Consider the following 18,965-nt stretch of genomic DNA (forward strand, 5'->3'; position numbering starts at 1 on the left):
TGGTAAAGGACTGAGATTACTCTACACTTTTTATTCTTGTAGGTGAACCATTATTTTCATTAGTAGGATAGGGGTCTTCAACTTTTTCAGGGCAAGGGCCCCTTAGTTGAGAGAGAGATGAAGCAGGGAACCCCAGATTCCATATAGTTTCATCGTTTGACAGCACAATCATCAGTGTATTTTGATCTAATAGGAGGTTTAGTTGCTACATATAAAATGAGTGCCTAGCTTCTTTTTTTTTTTTTGCACTTTAGCTCTGGATAAGTGTCTGCTAAATGCCTGAGTTGTCATGCGCTGAAATTTTCATAATATTGTATCATAATGCAGATTCTTTTTTATGTATTTGCTTTAAGAAACCTGGTAAAGATGTGGACTCCATCATCCATGATCTCAACTCCCAAAGAGAAAGAGATGAGATACAGGCGCTGGACCAGTAAGTTTGCTTTACTGCTGGATTGAAATGCTGCATTGAAGATGCGTACTGTTAACTCGGGGGGCTATAGGCTATGTTTGCACTCTGTCCATCCTTTTGTTATTCCTTCCAACCATCCAAACGTCAGCCCTTTAATCCTTTGTCTGTCTGAGATCTTGTCTGGAGAATATCTGGTATACTGTTAGTCCTAGGATGACCAAACATGGTATATGGCTATATCTGGGAAGGCACACATACTGTAGCAAAAGTAGGTCATTGTGACGATAAAAGCCCAATCACGTTCCCTTAAAGATGAAGTGCCATGACCCCCCCCCCCCCCCCCCCCCCCCAAAAAGTTAGTTAGTTAGAATTAGGTTTTTATGTGGCCACACCCACCAGTTCATTAAGTATGTCTGGTTGTCATGGTGGGTGGTGACCCAGCTGAAGTTAGCAACACCCACAGTGTTGGGTGAATGGTAAAAGGGGAGGGGATGATTATATGATGTAATTTTATCTGTGTTTTTGGATTGGCGCTTTTGACCCACAAGTTGGCAGCCTCCAGGAAGAAACCCCAAATACAAAGGGAATACATAATTGCTCATAACAACCACACCAGGGGGTCTAATGAAGTACTGTCAACCTCAACCAGAAAAAGTACAAAACTATGGCACCGCCTCTTTAATGGAATATGGGAATATGGATTGCCCTCCAGCACTTTGCCTTCTTGAAGTGCATTTCTGTAATGTTGAATGTTGACAGATTACAAGAGGTGTGTATAGAACACACTTATACAATTCTAAAGACTTTGTGAGAGTACTCCCGCTAATCTCATGTAATGTCTATTTACCTCCAGCTACCTCCCAGAGAGAGCACGCTCCCGCAGTCCTGTCAGTCGTTCTCTGAGCCCTCGCTCGCACAGCCCCAGCTTCACCTCGTGTAGCTCGGCCCACAGCCCACAGGGGGCGCCAGGGGGCGGCAGGGGCCCCGAGAGAGGCAGCAACGGCTTGGGCCCCCGCCGCGGCTCCTGGGACCGGTCGGCCCACCCGCGGCGGGGCGAGGAGGAAAGGGACAGGGAGGAGCTGCTGTGGAGGAACGGAGGAGGCAACATGGACGAGGACAGGCCCAACGGACGGATGGCCGACCGCCGGAAGCCGTACCTGAAAGCGTCGGACCGCGGCAGCCCCAGGACCGCGGACGAGAGGGGAAGCGGAGGAGGTGCTGCGGGGGGAGGAGAGAGCATGAGGGGTAACAGGGACTGGTACCCGCGGGGAAGCCCGCAAGGCATGCCCTTCAACTCGTACAGGAACATGGAGGAGGACTTTTACATGAGGCCTCCTCCCTATCAGAGGCACGAAGGCAAGTCGAAGAGGAGGGACGGAGGGGACTACCACGGCCGGTCCAGGCACTCCGAGTCGGAGGTTTCGGAGGAACAGCTTCAGAGAGCAGCGGAAGACAGGAGACATGGATCACCAGCCAGAGGGAGAAGCCGGAAAACAAACAGGAAGCACACCACCGTAGAGAAACAGGAGAAAGAAAATGTTGCTGAAACTAATGTGAGCTGATACGTATAGCAAGTAGACATTGGACTGCTGCATGTGTTATACATTCATGATATGAAGAAGAGAGTGGTGCTGTACATGTATTGTCGGATGGAAACCTCGTATCTCCATGTTTCAAATTTGTACGTTCTTTCCCAAAGTAAAGCCCTGCGTAAAGCCCTGCTTCAACGCCTCGCACCGCGAGGCGTTGTGTGCTTGTAGATCGGCTGTTTTCACTAGTTTAAATCATTTTTAAAATGATAAATGCAAAACCAACGGTTTTTCACCCGACAACGACGAATTATAATGCAATACTCATAAGTGGTCTTGTTGTACTTTTTGCCAGGATGAGCAGCGAAGAGACAAGTCTGTTTCACCTCAGCGAGGCGGCAAACCGACTGAGACTACGGAATGTGAGAAAGGAAAAGACAGCAAAGTAAGAGTTTTTTAATACATGACATTTTCTATTCACAGGTTTGGCCTAATATTGTACATAAACCACTCGTTTTCCCATAATATAAATTAAGGTTTAGCTTTGGCTCCCGTAAGCTTTATTTTTAGTGAGTGTTGGCTAGACATCATTGTGCAGTTAATAAATCATGGACATTTGAATTGTGTTCATAAATCAGTCTTTTCTCTAGGGACTATTTACCGCTAGACTTTTCAAAGCAATCTCTCAAAAGTCTCTAAGTGTATGGCTTGGTAAATGATCAAGTACACCATGAATCGTTTTTGAATCGTTTTTCTTTGCAAGGGCATTCTTTTCTACTACAGATTCAGGATTAATTGCAGAGGGAGGGAGGGTTGATATTGTAGCAACCTGTTGATTTGTTCTTATCCGTTCCCTCTAGGTGGAGGAGTGGGAAAGTGGAGATGACACGGAAGGAGAGTGCTGGTACCCCAAGAACATGGAGGAGCTCGTCACTGTAGACGAGGTGGGTGAAGAAGACGACTCCATCATCGAGCCAGACCTTCCCGAGCTGGTGGAGGACGCCTCCTGTACCAAAGAGCCCACAGCAGAGGAAGTGGTGGAGGAGGTCGCAGCTCCACCCGAAATCAGCCTTTGTACCGAGACACAGGAGTCTCCTGGGGGAAACGAGAACAAGGAGAACGGAATGGAAGAAACGTCACCGATGGAGAAGGAAGCAGAGGTCGTGCTTGCGGCCAGTCCAGGCAGCCAAACTCTCAGCAGCACAGTGGCTCCTGAACAATTAAGCACAGATATCAGTGACTTCCCTGATCAGGAATTCAAGGCCGTGCTGGAGGAAACATTCTCAGAGGATAAAGTGACCGTTAGAGAGCCGTTGCAGGAACCGATGGAAAATCATGTTGTACCCGAAGGCAGCAAGACCCAGGACATGGCGGCAATCACTGAGATTAATAAAGTCATCCAGCCGAAGGAGGAAACTATTAAAAAAGGTAATATGCTCAGCAAACTATAAAATATCAGATTGGGACTCGGGGGAGTTAAGATTTCAGAATCTCAACAAAAGACACTGGTGTCTACTGTCTACATGACAAAAAAGAGACACCGGTGTCTACTGTCTACATATTGACAAGAAAGAGACAGAGGAGAAAGTGGTACAGTCAGCTGGGGCATTAAGGCCACTGTGGCCTCAGCTCATGCCATTGGTTTGAGGGGCACAAGGCCAAACTGAGGGGCAACGGCGGCCATGGCCTCCATGAAATTCCTGCCCTGGTTGTAAGGCTACGTTTTCAGTTTTCTGGCCATTGTGAGCTTGTAGATCTGTTATTGTCAGCAAGCGACATCATCGTACGGACTCATCTCTATCTTGTCACTTTGTTACCACAGCAACCAATGCAGATGATTGATGTCTGAATACATAAATATGACCTGACCACTTTGCCCCCGAGCAAAGCCTAATAATGTACTAACTTATACACATACTGTATGCATGTCATTTTCATCTGCAGGTGTCCAGAACTCAGTGAATAGTCCATACAGTAACCAGATAGAGATCGGGGCACGCTCGCCATCTCAAGAGCAAGACAAGGCTGTCAGCGAGCACAGCATCCCTTTAGGTAAGCACAACATGTTTGATTTGAAATATAAAAACTAAACCTAAACTGTCTAGGGCAAGGGTCTTCAACAGGGGGTCCTCAGAGTTACTACAGGGGGGGCCTCCAAATCTTTGTGTGATAGAAACCTTTTTCTATTTTTTTATATTAACCACTTGAACCCTAGTGTCCTTATTCTGAGAACTTTAGCCAAAAATAGCAGATCTACAAGCACACAACGCCTCGCGCTGCGAGGCGTTGTGATCGGCTATTTTCAGCAAAGAGGATTGGTGTAAAGGGGAACAAGGAGCAGACTAAATACAGAGTGAAAGGTCAAGTTTATTAAGTATTGACGGTTCAAAGTGGTTAAATATCTGAAAACACAAATTGACAAGAATCCAAAATACACTGACGATTGTGCTGAAACTATATGAATGATGAAACTATATGGAATCTATGAAAAGGTTGTGGGGGTCCCTGCTTCATTTCTCTCTCAACAAAGGGGTACTCGGCCTGAAAACGTTGAAGACCCCTGGTCTAGGGCTCTGTCCACCCCAAATAGAAATTCCATTTGGTATTTATCTTCAGCTGGGATTCATTCATAGCCACCAGTTGATAGTTTGTTTGGTCAGGCAGACCGCTGCTGCCTGATGACAAATATTATTGTTCTATCATTCATAAATAAAGCAACAACCTGTTGCATTAACACTCTAATTGACTGGAATGAGGAAAGGGCTGAGTGTCGGTATCAGCTGCTGGTCTATTTCCGTGAGCACGTTATGAAACGCACCCCTGAGACATGTGTGTATTTGTGTTATCATTAGAAGCAGAATGACACAGCCAAACACATGGTCAGCAGCACTAAGACTACTGGATTGGACTGTACACAATGCAGAGCCACTATATGCTGACTAGCACAAGCACAATGGCTGAGTCTGCCATCTGCTGATGCATGGTGCATGATGCGTGTGTGTGTGTGTGTGTGTGTGTGTGTGTGTGTGTGTGTGTGTGTGTGTGTGTGTGTGTGTGTGTGTGTGTGTGTGTGTGTGTGTGTGTGTGTGTGTGTGTGTGTGTGTGTGTGTGCATTAAGGCTGGGAGATATTAGGAAAAGCTTCGATATTCGATAACGTTGTTGAATACCTCGATGTCGATATTACTCACGATATTAGTAAAAACAATTGCATTGTATAGTTTTTAATGTTTTGCTGCTTTAGGTCCACTGCTTGCCTAACGCATAATAAATAGCATATCCATGCATGGACATTGCACAGTACACGTGGAATAAATAAATGAAATGCCTTATTTCCATTTTCCAACAATGGTTTTATTGAAATAACCACAACTGGTTACAAATGCCATACCCTGGACCCAGGGTATGGCAGCTGCATACCCCTGCTATACCCAATTGACGCACCTGCAATCAATTCCATTATCAAAGTATTCTGCTATAGCCCTGGACTCCCACGGCCCCTCACGGCACCCACTTTGAGAAACCCTGGTGTATTTTGCTTGTGTGTGTGTAAGTGAATGTGTGTGTGTGTGTGTAAGTGCTAAGTGTGTGTATTATGGTGTGATCTAACATTGCTGTGTGGGTGCTTAATTTCCCAGTGCCAGCAGTGCTCAATAAGCATCTCAGTGAGGCCCCCTACAGGCCGAGGCAGCATAGTGCATTCGATGCAGACCTGGAACATCCATGTCACTCTTGATTTGAACCACACCATTATTTTATGCTTTTACTAAAAAAAAATATATATATATGCTTTTTAAAGCGTACATTTGTAACTCAAATCTTTCTTTCTCGCTGCTCGCTTCAGGCGTGGAGTTCATCGTGCCTCGGACCGGCTTCTACTGTAAGCTGTGTGGGCTGTTCTACACCAGCGAGGAAACGGCAAAGACTGCTCACTGCCGCAGCACCGTGCACTACAGGAACCTACAGGTATTGATTGATTGACTGATTGATTGACCGATCAATTTTGTGTGTGTGTGTGTGTGTAGGGCTCTCACGATTATGATATTTTACATGACGATTAATTATCACTCAAATAATTGCGATTAACGATTTAGTTGTGTTTTTGTCGTTGACAATTACATTTCTGTTTGGCTTTTAGGCTTTGAAGTTGCACATGGCAGATATGACACATAACCTAAATATACAAAGAAATTACTGACATATTTGACAACTTTATACTTAAAAAAGAACATTGATTGTGGAAATAGCCGATTTACAAGCTCACAACGGGTCGCATCCACTATTTTTTACTTAAAAATATATGAAATTTGGGAGCGCCCGCTGGCCTAGTGGTCAAGGTGCATACCACATACTAGGCTGTGATGCCTGCTGGCGTCGCCGGTTCGATTCCCGATTCGGACGACCTTTGCCACATGTCATTCCCAAGCCCCCAGAACCCAGGGCTAGATTTGAAGCAACGGCTACGTGCTAGCATGTAGCTAATCCAGGTGCATTCTGGGGGTTTGGCCCCACTACCAGGGTATCCTTCCTGTGAGCGGAGAGCAGCGTGACGTCATTTTGGAACCAGAGCTGGTTCCAATTTCCCCCAGAATGCACCTGGATTAGCTACATGCTAGCATGTAGCCGTTGCTTCAAAACGCCACTGAGCACTTGCATTGAAATGATAGTGGGGGCGGGGCTCGTCCGCTCTCTATTTTATATATACTCTATGGTGATTCCCCATCTCTCTCCCCATTTCCTGTCAGTCTAGTGTCCTATCAAATAAAGGCATAAAAAGCCCCAAAAGAATCTTTAAAAAAAAAAATATATATATATATATATGAATATATTTTTCAACATGGAAACGATTATGACGATTATGAAAGATAATCTTGATTAGACGATTATGTAATAATTGTGACAGCTGTGTGTGTGTGTGTGTGTGTGTGTGTGTGTGTGTGTGTGTGTGTGTGTGTGTGTGTGTGTGTGTGTGTGTGTGTGTGTGTGTGTGTGTGTGTGTGTGTGTGTGTGTGTGTGTGTGTGTGTGTGTGTGTGTGTGTGGGGTGTGTGTGCGTTGTAACGGTTTCCACTTATTTGTTCAGGGGTGCCAGGTAGACTCTGTCTACCAGAGAAATATTTGATTAGATACTTCTCCTTTTTTATATATTTATGAGTTCTTCCTCATCTGGAGTTTAAACCATGTGAATACCGCACAAAGGATTTATATATAAAATATAACCCTTGTTGAGAAATAAACCAACACCACACTTTGACAATTCGAGTTCAGTTCACTTCTTTAGTGATTGAAAACAGCCCAAAGCATTCAACTCATCATCATCAAGTTCAATCACAATTCAAAACATAACCCAGATCAGATCATCAATGCAAAACAAACCATAAACCAAACAATAAACCAACAGGAGGAGATCACTTTGCAAAACAAACAGAAGAAAAACAAAAACAAAATGTAGTCAGCTCACTCACAGAACCTTAGTTACGTACAAGTTACGTTTCAACCCGAAAACACACTGGAACGTAACACAGCATTGGCCGTGTACAATAAAATTCAATGAATGAACAACAGGTCTTTTAATAAATGAATCACTGTCCGTCCTCCGGAATGAACGCACGGCGCGCACGCACGCAAGCACGCAACGCAAGGCGAGACAATGCAAAGTCAATGTCAATGTTCCTCCACTTCACCGAGGAAGTCGGCAGGTTCACACAAGTCAAAACGAAATAAAGTTAACTCTCCCAGTTAGGATCGATTCAGAAAGGCATGCATGAAAGAGCTCAGATGAGAAGAATTACCGTCCTGCGCAGCAGTGATGATGAACGGGATCACGGGAACAACTCCATTGGTGGCGGCGGCGTTCAAGTTCACGGCCAAGCAATGTTGTTCCTCGTTGAACAACACATCCTCCAGCGTCGCATCGGGCTGTTGTTTAATGCTCCGTGTTGGGATGCAATGGCTCCTCTTCCGCGGGGTTTAACGTCCACAACGGCCGGCCTAACGCACACTTTTTCACGGGCTAAACGAACAGCATTCACGCTGTGTGTAGAGGGACTGACTTCCTCACGTTCACAGGTCCAACGGCGCTCACATCTCAAGCTCGCGCCAGGCGCATTGACAGGGCATTTAAAGACACCGTCACAACGGTGACTGCGGGTTGGGAAACGGACGGCTCGGGGACCATTTCGGGCCGTCACACTCCTCCCCCCCTGAAAGAAGTAAGGTCCTATCCTTACGTATCCATTAATTCATTTTCCATACCGCTTTGGGCTCCTTTTCCTTAACTGGTAACGAGAGGTCGGTACTTTAGCCACCAGCAAACTTTCCTCCTCTTCATCCGTATTCACAGACTTCTCCGCTGAGGGGAAAACAACTTTAGGTTGTGAGACTTCTGGGTCCGGGAAGCCAAGAAAAGTCTCCTCGTCGCTTTCCTCCTCCAAGATATCCAGAACTTTCCTGCGTTCCATTTCCTCCATTTCCTCTGCCGAGGGGTAACAGGCCTTAAGGCGTGAGACATGGACAACACGCATGTCTTCACCTGTGTCTTCTTTAACCGCTCGGTAATTCAGAGGGCCTAGTTGCTCCACAATCCTATATGGACCTTGCCATTTAGGGGCAAGTTTGGCTGCAAAGGATTTTTCCTTTTTGGAATACGGATGGGTTCGTAACCACACCCGATCACGTACCTGGAACTGAAGTTCTCGTCGCTTCCGGTCGTAGTTCCTCTTCTGTTTGACTCTGGCTTTTGTCAGGTTCTTGTCGACAAGAGCTTTCAAGTCATGAAGCTGAACTACCTGGTCGTAACAGGCAGAGTCTGGAGTAGCGTTCTGGGGTTGTAGAACCAGGTCTAAGGGTCCGCGCAGAGGACGGCTTAGGTTCAACTCTGCAGGTGTGACTCCAATGGACTCGTGCACTGCAGAATTAAGAGCAAAGCGGAACTCATGAAGATGCTGATCCCAGTGTTTGTGCTGGGTTCCTACGTAAGAGGCGATCATGGTCTTCAGAGTTCGATTCACTCTCTCAGTGAGGTTCGTTTGAGGGTGATAAGCTGTGGTCAGCTTATGCTTCAGGTTCCACCGTTGGCAGGTCTCCTTGAAGAGGTCTGAGACAAATTGAGAACCTCTGTCTGACAAGATGTACTCTGGTACTCCCCAGCGTGTCAAGATCTCCCTTGTCAAGATGTTAGAGACAGTCTTTGCTGTGGCCTGACGCAGACCAAAGAGCTCTACCCACTTAGAGTAGTAATCCACGAAGACAAGCAAGTATTCGTTCTGCTTTGAGCTCTTCGGGAATGGACCCATTATATCCACTCCTAGCATTTCCCAAGGTTGGGAGACAATGGTCTGCTGCAACATGCCAGCAGTCTTCCTGCCTTCAGGCTTGTACACTTGACAAACCCGACAGTTTTTGGTGTAGGTCTTGACATCCAAGCTGAGGTTTGGCCAGTAGAGCAAGGCTTGCAGACGTTTGTACGTTTTGAATCTGCCCAGATGACCTGCTATTGGGTGTTCATGGAAGTGTTGTAAGAGTGATAAACGGAAAGCTTGTGGGATGTACACTTGGTAGAGGGTTCTGTGGGGTAACTCCAACACACGGTAGACTTTGTCTTCGATGATAGTCAACTTTGTGGTAGAGTTGAGGACCTGTTCTCCATCTTCCAGGATTTTCTGGTAGATGGCTTGGATTTCTGGATCTTCCTGCTGGGCTTTCCAGACAGTCTCGTCTGAGACAGGAAAGTCCTCCTTGGGTGAGTCTCGTTGACAAGACAGCACTGTAGCACAAGTAGGTGGAGATCCAGGGTGGACATAGTCTACCGGAGCTCGGGATAGAGCGTCAGGGACTGTGTTGTATTTCCCCTTCCTGTATTCCACTGCAAAGGTGAATTCTTGTAAACGAAGTGCCCACCTGATGAGTCTGGTACTGGGGTTGTGCGTTTTGAACACCCACACAAGGGAGGAATGATCAGTGACGACAGTGAAGAACCGGCCTTCAAGATAGTATCGCCACTTTTCAAGTGCCCACACAACAGCAAGACATTCCTGCTCTGTTGTTGAATAGTTGCGTTCAGCTCGGTTGAGTGTTCTACTGGCAAACGCCAACACTTCTTCAGTACCAAGTCCAGTCCGTTGAGCAAGTACTGCGCCTAGTCCCACATCGCTGGCATCTGTATATACCACAAAGGGTAAATCAAAGTTTGGGTGTCCTAGTATTGGTGGGGTGACAAGGTGGTTTTTAAGGGTGTCAAAGGCAACCTGACATTCCGCTGTCCATTTAAACCTTGCCCCCTTCCGCTTCAGAGCATTCAGAGGGTCGGCTACCTGCGAGAAATTTGGCACGTACCGGTGGTACCATCCGGCCATACCTAAAAATCTTTGCAGAGCCTTGAGGTTGGTTGGTACAGGCAAGTCCTGAACTGCTCTTATCTTCGCAGGATCCACTTCGATTCCTGTGGCAGACACAATGTGTCCAAGGAACTTCAGTGACGTCTGGCAGAAGTTGCTCTTTTTCATGTTGACAGTTAAGCCAGCTTCCCTTAGTTTATCCAGTACCTCCTGGAGGTCGTTGAAATGTTGCTCTCTGGTTTGAGAGTAAATGATTATATCATCGAGATAAACGAAACAGCTTTTCCCCTTCAGCTCCCCCAATGCCGTCTCCATAAGTCTTTGGAAGGTAGCTGGCGCGTTCTTCAGCCCGAAAGGCATAACTTTGAACTGGAACAGGCCTTCTGCACAAACGAAGGCAGTCATGTCACGGCTAGGTTGATCCATTTCAACCTGCCAGTACCCACTATTGAGGTCAAGAGTGGTGAAGATGACTGAGCCAGACAAGGAATCCAAGATCTCGTTGATGGTAGGCAGAGGGTAAGCATCGTTCGGGGTAACACTGTTCAACTTCCTGTAGTCCACGCAGTACCTGTAGTCTCCTGTCTTCTTGGGGATGAGGACAACAGGAGAGGCCCAGGGCGACATGGACCGTTCAATGATGTCTTTGGCCAGCATATCCTGCAGAAGTTCATGTTGGATGCGGAACTTAGCTGGAGACAACCGGTATGGTTTTTGCTTGATGGGCATATCTTGGGTGATGTGGATTTTGTGCTTCAAAAGCCCTGTGCGTCCCAGCAGTGATGTACACACATCAGAATTCCTGCGCAGCTGATCCAACAGTTTGAACTCTTCGGACTGCTCCAGCTGAGCTCTCTTTACTGCAAGTTCAAGTAGATCAACTGGTTTGTCCTGGCTGGGCAGGAAGGGAGCAACAGCAGAAAAGAATGCGACAGTGGGCCGCCAATCTTCAAGTTTTGCCCCTTCTGACAAGAATGAATACTTTTTCCCCGGGTTGTGAGGGAACCAGTAACAGTTGTGTGTGACATCCATCTGGATACCACTGAGGTACATGAAATCAAGTCCCAACACAGCAGGGAAAGCAAGAGTTTGGGGAGGTAGAATGACTGAAGGAATCCCATAAGTCTGATTATTCAGTCGCAGTTCAACCTCACTCCATCCAAGAGGTTGCTTGGCTTCACCATCAGCCAGATACAAATGACCTTCAACCCAAGGGTGAAGTTTCTGGTTTTTGCCCTTCACTTCCTTCCACAACTGCTCATTGAGTAGAGTGTAGGACGATCCAGTGTCCAGGATGGCCTTTCCTGTCCACTTTCCTACAGACAGCGGTAACACCAGCTGACGTGGTATTGGTCGATGAGGTGGAATTATAGAAGGATGGAGATAAGCATTTTCTCTGGGTCTTTCAGGTTGAGTCAAAGAACTTAGTGTAGGTGGGTGCTGAGAGTTAGGATTAGATGATTGTGTTTTATTTGAGGATTTTTGGTTTCTGGGGTGGTTGGGTAGCAGAGAGTAACAAGCCTCTGGGGAATGCCCCTTTTTGTTACATCTCCAACAGAAAAGTCCAACATTGGCTGCCGACTCGGACTGAGAGGATTGAGTTTGGTTGGTTTGGTTGGGTTGTTTGTTTGGCTGCTTGTTTGAGGGTTTGGTGCGCTGTTCGTATTGTTGTTGCAATTCTCTGTCTTTTTCAAACTGCTGCCCCAGCCGAACAAGTGCATCAACAGTAGTTGCTCGCTCTCTGAGTTGGCTGGCAAGCAGAGGATTGATATTTTTGAGAATCAACTTGATGACCTCATCCTCCTGTATTTCCGGTCTCCAGCGTTTACACAGCGAGTAGTAGCTGTAAGCAAAGTCTCGGATACTTTCCTTCTCACCTTGAACTCTGTTTCTGACTCTGTCGGCCAACTCGTCAGTATAGTCCTCAGACAAGAAAGCAGAAGAAAACTTGCGTTCAAAGTCAGGCCAAGAGTGAGTGTTGAAGCGTACCACATTCCACCAATCTCTAGCGGTTCCATGAAGCACATTTCGTAATGTGGCAAGCAGTTCATCATCCGCAAGAGGATTCAGGGCAAGGAAGTCGCGACACCTCTCAAGGTAAAGGAGGGGATCAGGAGTGTCATCCATTTTCCCAAAAGTAGGAAACTCCAACTTAATGGGCAGTTTAAGTGGCCGTCTACACACCTCTGTGTGTGCAGACGCATGAGCATCAGAGCCAGAAGGAATGGCAGAAGTGGTAGGTGATGGACTAAGAAGGTCCTGGGTTTGAGGACCAGGATGCATAGTGGAGTGCATCCGAGAGGGCGTGGTCGGAACTGGTTTGGGGTTTTTGGGGAACAAGGCCTGTTTTCCAGAGGGCGGTGCCGAGGTGGTCACCACAGAAACTGTTTGCTGTGACTTTTGCTTGAGAGTGGTCATGTCGACCGACATGTCCTTTAACAGTTTGCTGCATTGTGAGAGCTCCACCTGTAATTGCGCTACTGCATCCATCAAAGGAGTAATTGTTGCATTTACTTCCTCGAGAAGCTCTTGGTGGTTGTGTTCTTCTTGTAGGTGGACTACTGCATTAATCAAAGGAGCAATTGTTGTATTTACTTCCTTGAGAAGCTCCTTGTGGTGATTTTGCAAGCGCCACTGAACGGCAGATGTGAGTTGTGTTCTGTGGTAATCAAACTGTTTGTCCATAGCAATAGTTATTTCACGTTGCACATTTTGAGTCAGGGTGTCCATTGCATTTTTAATCTCCTCATTGGGTGAGTCTTCCCAAAAGTTTGGCAGATTGAGGTGTTCTGTTACGTTGGTGAACTCCATATCGACTGCTGAATGACTGGTCCTTCCTCCTGGATCTAGCACATTCCCAGGAATTTGAAATTCTCCAGATTGATGGTCAGGTTCTCCACTATTTCCATTTTCCAGCTCAGAATCAGAATCTGAATCATTTGCAACCAGAACAGCCGTATTGACGGGATGGTTTTCACTGTTAGCTCCGTTGCTTGTTGGATTATAAAATGGGTTATAGTAGGTTGAGTGGGTTGTTACATTTTGAATGGTTTCCATGTTTGCTCCATTGATGAGTTGATTGTTGACTCCATTGTTTGATTGATCAGTTGGATTGATTGTTTGATCGTTTGGATTGATTGTTTGATCGGTTGGATTGATTGTTTGAGTGTTTGGATTGATTGTTTGATCGGTTGGATTGATTGTTTGAGTGACTTGATTGATTGGTTGATTGACTTGGCTTTGTTCCATGTTTGGCTGAGTGACTTGTCCTTGATCCATGTTTAGTTTTATTATTCTCAACGTTTTATTATCCCATCTGGGGTGCCACTTTTCTGTAACGGTTTCCACTTATTTGTTCAGGGGTGCCAGGTAGACTCTGTCTACCAGAGAAATATTTGATTAGATACTTCTCCTTTTTTATATATTTATGAGTTCTTCCTCATCTGGAGTTTAAACCATGTGAATACCGCACAAAGGATTTATATATAAAATATAACCCTTGTTGAGAAATAAACCAACACCACACTTTGACAATTCGAGTTCAGTTCACTTCTTTAGTGATTGAAAACAGCCCAAAGCATTCAACTCATCATCATCAAGTTCAATCACAATTCAAAACATAACCCAGATCAGATCATCAATGCAAAACAAACCATAAACCAAACAATAAACCAACAGGAGGAGATCACTTTGCAAAACAAACAGAAGAAAAACAAAAACAAAATGTAGTCAGCTCACTCACAGAACCTTAGTTACGTACAAGTTACGTTTCAACCCGAAAACACACTGGAACGTAACACAGCATTGGCCGTGTACAATAAAATTCAATGAATGAACAACAGGTCTTTTAATAAATGAATCACTGTCCGTCCTCCGGAATGAACGCACGGCGCGCACGCACGCAAGCACGCAACGCAAGGCGAGACAATGCAAAGTCAATGTCAATGTTCCTCCACTTCACCGAGGAAGTCGGCAGGTTCACACAAGTCAAAACGAAATAAAGTTAACTCTCCCAGTTAGGATCGATTCAGAAAGGCATGCATGAAAGAGCTCAGATGAGAAGAATTACCGTCCTGCGCAGCAGTGATGATGAACGGGATCACGGGAACAACTCCATTGGTGGCGGCGGCGTTCAAGTTCACGGCCAAGCAATGTTGTTCCTCGTTGAACAACACATCCTCCAGCGTCGCATCGGGCTGTTGTTTAATGCTCCGTGTTGGGATGCAATGGCTCCTCTTCCGCGGGGTTTAACGTCCACAACGGCCGGCCTAACGCACACTTTTTCACGGGCTAAACGAACAGCATTCACGCTGTGTGTAGAGGGACTGACTTCCTCACGTTCACAGGTCCAACGGCGCTCACATCTCAAGCTCGCGCCAGGCGCATTGACAGGGCATTTAAAGACACCGTCACAACGGTGACTGCGGGTTGGGAAACGGACGGCTCGGGGACCATTTCGGGCCGTCACACTGTGTATACTTGTATTACTTTGCACATGGGACAAAGTCATAAGAATAGTAAAGCCAGACAAAAGTGACTTATGGGGAAATTGTTCTTACTGACCCTGAGGGAAATGGTCATTTTCATAGACCTGACGAAGACGTAATCTGACATCGAAACTTTGTGGTTTGTTTCTGTGCCCTGGCACCCTGCGACCAAAATGAAAAGGGCTCAAATCGTACTCTGTGCGTGCATGTGTGCACTTTTGTGTGCTATTAAAATGATTTAAGGCGTGTCCACATCTGGTCAGCATACATACAGTATATCTCTAATACGTCTTTAAAAAATGTGATAAAGTGCGATAAAGTGTGATAAAGTGTGATGTATGTCGAGCCTCGGCGGGGCAAATTATGTGTGACTAAGAGATTACTCACCACCCAGGCACCAAGGCAGTGAAATGTCATCTGCTTGTACATCAATCTGAAGACACAGAAGCCCAACCTTTAGCCTTGCTGGGTCTGTGTTCTGTAACTGATGGCCATCACGTGATCCATGGCAGGCCTCTTTGGATTTGCCGTGCAGTACTTTTGAACCCGCGGCCCCGGGTTCGAACCGGGAAGCCGATGCTCACGTGCCACGTGACTGCACGAATTGGTTTCAAATATTTTTATAGATTTTGCATTTAAATATAGGGCATAATGTCAGGACAATGATCATTTCTTTAAGAAACGTAACACAAATTAAACTCTATTGTATACTGCATCGTCGTTGTCGGGTGGAAACCTTGTATGTCCAAACCCGTTAGTTTTGTATTTATCATTTTAAAAACAATTTAAACTAGTGAAAATAGCCGATCTACAAGCACACAACGCCTCGCACCGCGAGGCGTTGTGTGCTTGTAGATCTGCTGTTTTCACTACTTTTGTGCGATGGCCTTTTAAGATGAAGCAGGGCTTTACTTGGTGAGAAAACATACAAATTTGAAACTTGGAGATACAAGGTTTCTGCCCGACAGTGACGATATATTTTTGTATAAAGATATTTGTCTATAATGCCATGCCCAGAACAGGGGTGCTAGGTTGAAAGTGGTCACTAATATGCATTCTCCTAACTAATTCACCACCCATAGTGTTGTGGGGATATTGATTTTGACCAATTTTACACTTTTAATTAACACCGACACGCATGCTTTCTCATTCTGCATTTTTTAGATTTCTTTTAGATTTGTTATTTTGCTTTTGGGAATACATTCGAATGCGCTCACAGACAGATAGACACATGCGTGCGTACCCCTTCTCTCTCTCTCTCTCTCTCGCACGCACGCACGCACGCACGCACGCACGCACGCACGCACACACACACACACACACACACACACACACACACACACACAAAACTGTATTGAGTTTCTCATTAGTGGCCATTCAGCACCCAGCACTGTGGCCTCTCCCGTCTCCCCCTTCCATCAGCACAGCTGAGGCCGGCTAGAAGAGGAGAGATTCCCTAACATTTGATGGATTACATTCCGAAACAGCAAAAATCTCAAAAGCAGTTGTGCTGTCTGTCAAAGCCGTGGAGCTCACCCTGATGTTAAGATAGGAGAGTGTGGTAGGGCAACGATTCGGGAGTGCCGAGTTGGTGTCGGCTATAGAACGCACTCTCACATCGCATCGCAAACCTCTGATTAACAGAACGTGTCTAGGTTTCTGAACCGTTAGGTTTTATTTAATTAATTTAGCTATAACTTATTTAGTGCAGACATTTGGGAGACACCAGTCAATGAATTATATGGAGTTTAAGTGGTTAAAGGGAAAAACCATCCATTTTCATTATTGAACTATGTCATTAATATACCTCAGAGGGGGGTTTGTATTGCAAGAGATTATATCATCTCGGTGTACTTTGCAATACAAACCCCCAAATCAATCCTCCAGTTCTAGGCAACACAGAAGGGGGGGAACTTTTTATTTATTTCCACTCCTCTAAGGAATATTAATGACATAGTTCAATATTGAATTTTTTTTTCCCCCCCCTTTAATACATATTGAAAATGTGTTAAATGTAGCAAATTTTGATTTAGCATTTAGTGATGGATATGGAGTTTTACATTCCTCTATGATTTTCTCTCTGTTCCTATTTTTGTCTTGCAACACTAAATGTGAAGTAAGTGTGCTCACACGCGCATGTGTGCATTCATGTGTGTGCGCGCACGTGTGTGTGTTGTGTGTGGTGATGATTCTTCTAGAGTATTTATTGCTTCTTGCACCTCATCCTACAGGACTGACCTTTCAACAGCTTGCTTTTTTGCTTGCTGATCTGGGCCTTCTGGCGGGGCATTAGCTTCAGATAATTTATTTTAGGCAGGCTACACTGTGGACAGTGTGGAGTATAAGTTGAGTTCAGTCTGGGCGGCCTGATGGCTGAGTGTTTAGGCTCTAATTCCTGACAGCAAGTCCCTGGTTCGATTGGCTGCATGACCGTAACTCCCCTACTCTTCCAATGTGCTATCTCTCTACACAGACTATGGAATATACAGTGTAGAAAATCCAAAATAACTTAAAAATAAATCTGTATTGATTTGTCATCTGTCATGTTCATACTCCATAACTAAACTCAGCTTAAACCGCGAGTTGCTAAAATAATATTTAGTTGTTTTGTTGAGACGTTAAGACCGGCGGGAACGCATCTTTGTTACGTTAGATTTTCACCACTTTAACCATTATTTTATGCTTTAACTATTAAAAAAAAGCGGATATACAAGCTCACAGTGCGCACCGAGTGCTGCGCTGCGAGCTTGTAAATCTGCTAGTTTTGAAAAATCTTTAAATATATATATATATAGTTTAAAGCAAACTTTTGTAACTCTTTTGCTTCTGCGCGTGGGTCCCTGGAACAACATACTTTGAGATGGGGGTCTGTGGTCAAATACACATATTTCTAGGGGTTCTTGACATTAAAAGGTTTGAGCACCACTGATCATAGAAACTTTTTTTTTCTTTTCAGAAAACCGTTAGGATTTAGAAGAATCTTTTAGGTATTTTTCAGGCCTAAATTAATCGATTTGTTCCTTTTCTTCACAGAAATACCTGTGTCAGCTGGCAGAGGAAAGTCTCCTCGGCTCGCTCACGGAACCGCCATCTTCAGAATGACATCTGGCCTCTTGTCGTCACTACAGCTGACATCAGAATACGATACCATATGTGTTCTTATCAGCCGCCGGGGAGAAGCTAGAATGACTTCAAACTTCATCACAGCATCATGTTATTGAGGACTGCACAGGTCCTATATAATAGTGGTCAATATTTTTGAGGCAAATGACTGGATATATTTTGTACATAATGGTGTATTGTATAGCAACTAAGCTGTCAACATTTGGAAGGATATTGCTTTACTTACAATTTTACATTTAACAAATGCCCATGTTTAATTTAATGTACGACTAGTTGTATTATACCACGCAACATCAAAGGTTATCAGGTTATGTTGAATGTTTATCACTCTTATAATCAATTCCTCTCAGTCAGGGAGTATTTGTCAAAGTAAATGATGACGTAACAAAACAGATTTTATATGGACCATTAGGTCCACTTAATAAACCCTTTTTGCCAGAAGGATAACCTTGAGTTTGGGTTAGGTATCGCAGGGGTAATATATTGATATTTTCTCATACAGAAATGACTTGAAACGTGAACCGAATAAATGGTTTACTCAGTTGAAAATACTGAGACAATTCTCAGGTTTGTTGCATTTTCTCGAGCAGATTTGAATGTATCGTTCACTATAACTTATTTTATAGACAAATTGTGACTTTGGACTTCTTTCTCGTGCGTGTTTGTGCCTTGGTCCAATTTGTGGTCCGAAATGTAAATCACTGCAATCAACAACTGAATGAACTATTAACAACTGTGCATCGATTTATCAAACATAACGTTGTTTTAATTAACTGTTTCATTCTGTTTCAATTCAGGAGACAATCCCAGTCATGCTCAAGGTTATGTGTGATGCCTTAACTGTTCAGAATCTTGAACTGGACCATGTGTTTAATTTATTAGAGTTTAATGAACAATGTTTCTGTCTGATGAGACTGCACACAGAGACTGTTCCAACAGGGTGAACTAATCATCCTCTGTTTTATACACTGTGAATACTGATCATAGTTCATCAAGGTGGTGTTAATTTGTTTCATGGACTTTTCATATAATGTTGTTTTATTTTTTCTGATGCAAAAACTTGAATAAACATGTCAAAGAAC

At 44.8% G+C, this 18,965-nt stretch overlaps 1 protein-coding gene across 2 annotated transcripts in view; it reads left to right on the plus strand.

Moving 5' to 3' along the window:
* rbm20 (RNA binding motif protein 20) overlaps nucleotides 1-18,965 on the plus strand; it is a 129,733-nt gene extending 110,768 nt beyond the window's left edge. For both annotated transcript variants that reach the window (XM_080721001.1, XM_080721002.1), the window contains 7 exons: nucleotides 354-433; nucleotides 1,266-1,965; nucleotides 2,297-2,386; nucleotides 2,802-3,369; nucleotides 3,886-3,993; nucleotides 5,784-5,905; nucleotides 17,794-18,965. In XM_080721001.1, coding sequence (XP_080577127.1) covers nucleotides 354-433; nucleotides 1,266-1,965; nucleotides 2,297-2,386; nucleotides 2,802-3,369; nucleotides 3,886-3,993; nucleotides 5,784-5,905; nucleotides 17,794-17,862 — 1,737 coding nt within the window. In that variant the 3' untranslated portion in view covers nucleotides 17,863-18,965. The remainder of the gene's footprint in view (nucleotides 1-353; nucleotides 434-1,265; nucleotides 1,966-2,296; nucleotides 2,387-2,801; nucleotides 3,370-3,885; nucleotides 3,994-5,783; nucleotides 5,906-17,793) is intronic.

This window comes from Nannobrachium achirus, assembly GCF_963921795.1.
Source record: "Nannobrachium achirus genome assembly, chromosome: 3".
In the NCBI taxonomy this organism is placed as follows: domain Eukaryota; kingdom Metazoa; phylum Chordata; class Actinopteri; order Myctophiformes; family Myctophidae; genus Nannobrachium; species Nannobrachium achirus.